This window comes from Orycteropus afer, unplaced genomic scaffold (assembly GCF_000298275.1).
Source record: "Orycteropus afer afer isolate SDZICR_OR568_19922 unplaced genomic scaffold, OryAfe1.0 scaffold00089, whole genome shotgun sequence".
Taxonomy (NCBI): domain Eukaryota; kingdom Metazoa; phylum Chordata; class Mammalia; order Tubulidentata; family Orycteropodidae; genus Orycteropus; species Orycteropus afer.
This window is the reverse complement of record NW_006921676.1, coordinates 5,358,481-5,364,353: the sequence shown is the minus strand read 5'-3', so window position 1 is coordinate 5,364,353 and position 5,873 is coordinate 5,358,481. Positions and strand designations below refer to the sequence as shown.

At 36.8% G+C, this 5,873-nt stretch overlaps 1 protein-coding gene across 1 annotated transcript in view; it reads right to left on the bottom strand.

Annotated features, from left to right (window-relative positions):
- The window catches only part of DCUN1D2 (defective in cullin neddylation 1 domain containing 2), an 88,029-nt gene that overhangs the window by 8,632 nt on the left and 73,524 nt on the right, over window positions 1-5,873 (bottom strand). The window contains exon 5 of the mRNA XM_042781155.1: window positions 3,968-4,064. Within this exon, the coding sequence (XP_042637089.1) occupies window positions 3,968-4,064 (97 nt within the window). The remainder of the gene's footprint in view (window positions 1-3,967; window positions 4,065-5,873) is intronic.

Here is a 5,873-nt window from a genome sequence, read left to right as displayed (position 1 = left end):
GATGATGGGCTCGAGTATAGCAGGGATTGTGGGGCTGGTGCGGGATCGGGCAGTGTTTCGTTCTGCTGTGCATGGGGTCGCTATGAGTCGGAAACGACTCAACGGCACTTAACAACAACAACCATTTGGTTTTAAGAAGACTTCAAGGGGTAGCTGTGGTTTAAGGTTTAAAGACTTTTCAGGGCAACAGCTTTGGGGCTTTATTCAGCCCCCTTGCTTCCAGAAAGGTTTGAGTCCACGAAAATTTGAAATTCTGTTCTGCATTTCCTCCCTTTTGATTAAGATTTTCTTTTTTAGAATTTGTGATCAAAATGTTTAATAATGGCAGCTGAGTACCATTCAGTTCTTCTGGTCTTGTGCAAAGGAGGAAGCTGTTCATGGAGGCAATTAACCATGCATTCCGTTTCCTCCTCCTATTCCTGACTCTCCTTCTTCCTCTTTTGTTCCAGGCGAACAGAGATTATAGTATCTTGGATGGTCACATGCAAGCTTTTAAGACCCCAGGCACTATGCAGCAAACTAGGAGGTAGAATAGAAGGATTATAAACTTTATTAGGCCAATTAACTGGGATGTCCGATGAAACCACGACCCTAATCTCCACAGCAAAAAACCAAATTTCATGAGGTATGTGTTTATACATAAGCAGCCACAGTAGGTACTCCTTTTTCTTCCTTGTGGTAAATACGTGTCACACCTTTTGCCAATTCAACTTCTACAGGTGTACAACTTGATAGCACTTACATAATTAGCTCTGCAACCCTATCCTTAATGTGATTTTTATATCAGTGTAAAATGAAACTCAGTACTCTATAAGCAGTAACTCCCCATTCCCCATTCCCTCCCACCCCTGGTAATCAATAATAAATTTTGGTCTCTGTACGTTTACTTGTTCTTGTCTTCTTAGAAAAATGAGGTTATATGATATTCGTCCTTTTGTGATTGGCTTATTTCACTCAGCATCATGTCTTCAAGTTCCATCCATATTGTAGCATGTATCAAGACTTCATTTCTCTTTCTAGCTGTATAGTATTTCGTGTGCCTGAATGAATGAATGAATAAATACATAAATACCACATTTTGTTTATCCATTCATGCATTGACAGGCATTTAGGATGGTTCCACCTTCTGGCTACTGTGAATAATGCTGCTGTGAACGAACACTAGTGATTGGTGTACAAATCTCTTGAGTATCTGTTTTCAAATCTTTTAGGTGTATGCTGAGGACTGGACTTTCTGGTCATAATGATAGTTTCAATTTTTTTGAGGAACTGCCACACTGTTTAACACGATGGCTGTACCATTTTTCATTCCCACTAGCAATGCATAAGAGTTCCAATTTCCCCACATTCTTGATAATATTTGTTATTTCCTGTATTTTTCTTTTCTTTTTTTTTTTAAATCTTACTAATCCTATGGGATTGAAATGGCATCTCATTCTGGTTTTGATTTGCATCTCTCTGATGGCTAATGACATTGAGCATTTTTTCATGTATCTGGTGGTCATTTAAATGTTGTCTTTTATGAAATGTCTATAAAAGTCCTTTCCCCATTTTGATGGTGTTGTCTTTTTGTTGTCAACCTGTTGGAATTTCATATATATTTTTGTTATTAAATTCTTTTGGATATAATTTTAAAAAATAGTCTCCCAGTAGGTAGCTTGTCTTTTCACTTTTTTGATAAAGTCTGTTGTTGAACAAAAGTTTTTAATTTTTATAAGATCTTTTTTGTTTCACTCTGTGTTTTTATTATTTATTAGATAATCCATTGTTGAAAGGTTGGCCTGAGAGAGTTGCTGCTGCATTTTCTTTTGTTAATTTTATGGTTTGCACATTTAGGTTCTTAATCAATCCATTTTGAATTTGTTTTTGTGTATGGGGTAAGGCATTGGGTTCTATTTCATTTTTTTTTTTTTTTTTTTGCGTGTGGAACTTCAATTTCCCCAGCACCAATTTATTGAAGAGATTTTTTTTTTCCCATTGGATGGACTTAACATTCTTGTAAAAAATCAGTTGACCACAGATGTGTGGGTTTATTTCTGGACTCTTAATTCTATTTCCTGGGTTATGTCTATTATTAAAACAGTACCAGGCTGTTTTGATTCCTGTAGCTGCATATGTTTTAAAGTGAGGAAGTGTGAATCCTATTTTGTTCCTCTCTTTCAACATTGCTTTAGCTCTTTGGGGTCTCCTGTCATTCCATATAAAGTTGAGGATTGGTTTTTCCATTTCTATAAAGAAAACTGTTAGAATTTTGATTGGGATTGTGTTGAATCTATAGATCACTTTGGATAGTATTGACATCTTGCAATATTAAGTGCTCTAATCTATGAACATGGAACATCTTTCCATTTATTTTTCTTTAATTTCTTTCAACAGTGCTACTTTACATTTTTAGTGATCTTTTTATGTAGATGTGGCTTTTATCACCAAATATAGGGTGAGCTCTTGAAAGCAGTGCACTTAGGTGTATATTAAACTATTCATTCACTCATTTAACAAACATTTAATAAGTACCTATTATGTGCTAGGTATTGTGCTAAGTGCTAAAGATATAAAAAAGGAACCAGCTAAGATCCTTCAAGAGTTTATATAACACAGTGAGGAAGATGGACATGTAAATCAGTAATTATAAAGCAAGATGGTAAGTGCTGAGCTGAAGAATCTGTACTTTACAGAACAAAGAGGAGTGAATGATTAGTTCTGCTAAGGGTGGGGAGGAAACAGACAGGAGAAGACACACTGGAAAGGACGTTACAGAGAAGGTGACATCTTAGCTGCATAGGCAGTAAGAAAGCGGACAAAACAGGTGAGGAGCCTTGAGGGTGATACTGCTCCCAGAATATTCCTTTCCTAGTGTAGCAGAGTGCCTAGCACATAGGAGGCATTAAATCTTCTGATTTAGTGTTCTGAAATATTTTGGAAGGAGACTACACAATGCATAATTATATTTATATAAATAATACAAGGTGGAATCTTCAAATAAGATTAAACCAACCAAAAAAACAAACCAAAAGCTACTACCCTAAAGTTGATTCTGAACGCATAGCAATGGTATAGGACAGAGCAGAACTGCCCCGTAAGATTCCCAAGGCTGTAAATCATTATGGAAACAGCCTGCTTCATCTTTCTCCCATGGAGTGGCTGGTGGATTCAAAGTTTAACCACTGCACCATCAGAGCTCCTGTCAAGATTAAACAGTATAATAAGATAACTGATGTAAGGAGTCAAATGATATTTGGTATTTGGGTACAGCAGTTTCCAATTACCTGTCTAATTCTGTATTTCTGCCACAGGTGTCCTGGCATGTCATTCTTGAAGTGCTTTAGTTAAAATAGTTATCTTCTTGATTTCAGCTAAATATGAAGCCTTATTTTTCTTTTCTGGAATTTATAGGAAACACTATGGTAGCATAGTGCCTAAGGCACTTGACTGCTAACCACAAGGCTGCTGGTTCAAACCCACCAGCCACTCCTCGGAAGGAAGGTTGGGCAATCTACTTCCGTAGTGATACCACCTGGGAAACCCAAGGAGGGGCCGCTATGAGTCAAGTCTGACTCGACGGCACACAACAACAAAACAACAATGAAGTGGGTACTATTACTATTATCCTCATTTCACTGATTAGGGCACTGCAAAAGTATTTGGGAGGGCCAAGAGTTGGTGTGATTCCAGTGACTACATTCTTAATCAATAATGTATGCTCTAAATTAGAATCTCTAGCAGTATAGTGGGTAAGATAGAAGGTCAGCAATTCAAATCCACCAGCTACTTCATAGGAAGAAGATGAGGCAATCTACTTCCATGAAGATTTACAGCCTTGGGAAGTCCAGTGGGGGTCACTATGAGTCGGAATCAACCTGATGGTAGTGGGTTTGGTCTTTGGTATGCTCTAAAGGCAGTAAGTGTTAATACTCATGTCAGATTTAAGAATTTCTAGCAATCACCCCAAATACTGTAACTTCAGTACCTTCTTCATCATAGTTAGACATATCATCTGCAATCATATTTCCAAAATCTAGTAGAAGATTCCAAGTGTCCCTTGGGATTGATCTTTTATGATGTTCCTAATACATAAGAGGAAAAAAAAAACACACCAATTTAAGACACAAAGTTTAACTTAAATATTCTAGTAGGCTTTATTATATAACTTGATGAAGAATAAGTGTAATAACAAAATTGTTAAAATTTAAAAGTATAATAGTGATTTGGATAAACTGGGTACAATGCCAATGTGTAAATGTAGAAAGTACACTTATATAAAAACAAAATGAAATAATTTATAAAGCTTTATAAATTGAATTTATACAGCTAATCTTATAGATTTTATAAACACACACATGGCCTATTCTTGGCTTATATGCCTAAAATATAGGTTACTGACTCCAGATAAAGAATAAGAGAATCATGGGCACAAGATTATTAGCTTCTAAATATTTTTAAGAGATATAATATAGTATGGGAGCTCTGGTAGCATAGTGGCTAAGACACTTGCCTGCTAACCAGACGGCTGGCGGTTTAAACCCACCAGCCACTCCTAGGAAGGAAGGTTGGGCAATCCTACTTCCGTAGTGATACTGCCTTGGAAACCCAAGGAGGGGTTGCTATGAGTTGGGTTTGACTCGACAGCACATAACAACAACAACAACATAATATAGTACATGATTTAATGAAATTAACAGTGTTAAATGAACCTCCTCCTATTATGTATCTACAAAATGTTAAGTAACATTAAACCAAACAAACACGTATCTGTTGAGCTGATTCTAAGCCATGGTGACCCTATATGTTTCAGTACAGAATAGCACAGAGGGTTTTCGATGGCTGTAATCTAATGGAAGTAGACTGCCAGGCCTTTCTTCCATGGTGTTGCTGGCGGATCTGAACTACCAATCTTTAGGTCAGTAGTTGAGTGTAAACATGCACCATCCAAGGGCCTTCTAAATAATGCTAGCTTCCACAAACATCACTCAAACTTACACATTCTGCTGTGTTTAAAGTGACTTACTTACATTAATTATCAAATCTTCCCAACAACCCTATATGGTAACTATTATTTGCTCTATTTTACAGATTAGGAAACTAAGTCACAGGAAAGTTAAGTAACTTGCCCAAGGCCATAAAACTAGTAAGTGGTGGAGCAAAGTAGATATAATCTAACCAAAACCAAAACCATTGCTATTGAGTAGATTCTTTCTCACAGTGACTATACAGGACAGAGTAGAACTGCCCCATAGGATTTCCAAGGCTGTATATCTTTTTTTTTTTTGTGCAGAGCAGCTGGTGGGTTTGAACTGTCGACCTTTCATTTAACAATTGAGTGCTTTAACCACTGTGCAACCAGAGCTCTGACAGATGTTATCTATTACTATTAAATTAACGTAGGATTCTTACTCAACTTATGGCTTTTATGCTGTGTGACCAAATCCAAACCAAACTCACTGCCATGGAGTTGGTCCCAACTCATAGTGACCCCTCCTTGGGTTTCTGAAGCAGTATCTCTACAGAAGTAGATTGCCCAATCTTCCTTCTGAGGAGCGGCTGGTGGGTTTGAAGCTCCAGCCTTCTGGTTAGCAGTCAAATGCCTTAGGCATTATGCTACCAAAGCTTCTATTATGCTGTGTGAAGCACCTTATTTTACATTAAGAGTTTTCTTACTGAGACAGGACCCAGTATTATTGTATAAATTGTTTTAAGCTACCAATATCAGATGATTCTTAAAAAGGCCAAATAAGCCCATTTTCCTTCTGAACACTGTAAAATACATTTTTTTTTAAAATTTTATTTTGATTTGGGTGAAGATTTACAGAGTAAATTCACTTTTCATACAGCAGTTCACATATACTTTGTCTCATGACATTGACCAAAATTTACAA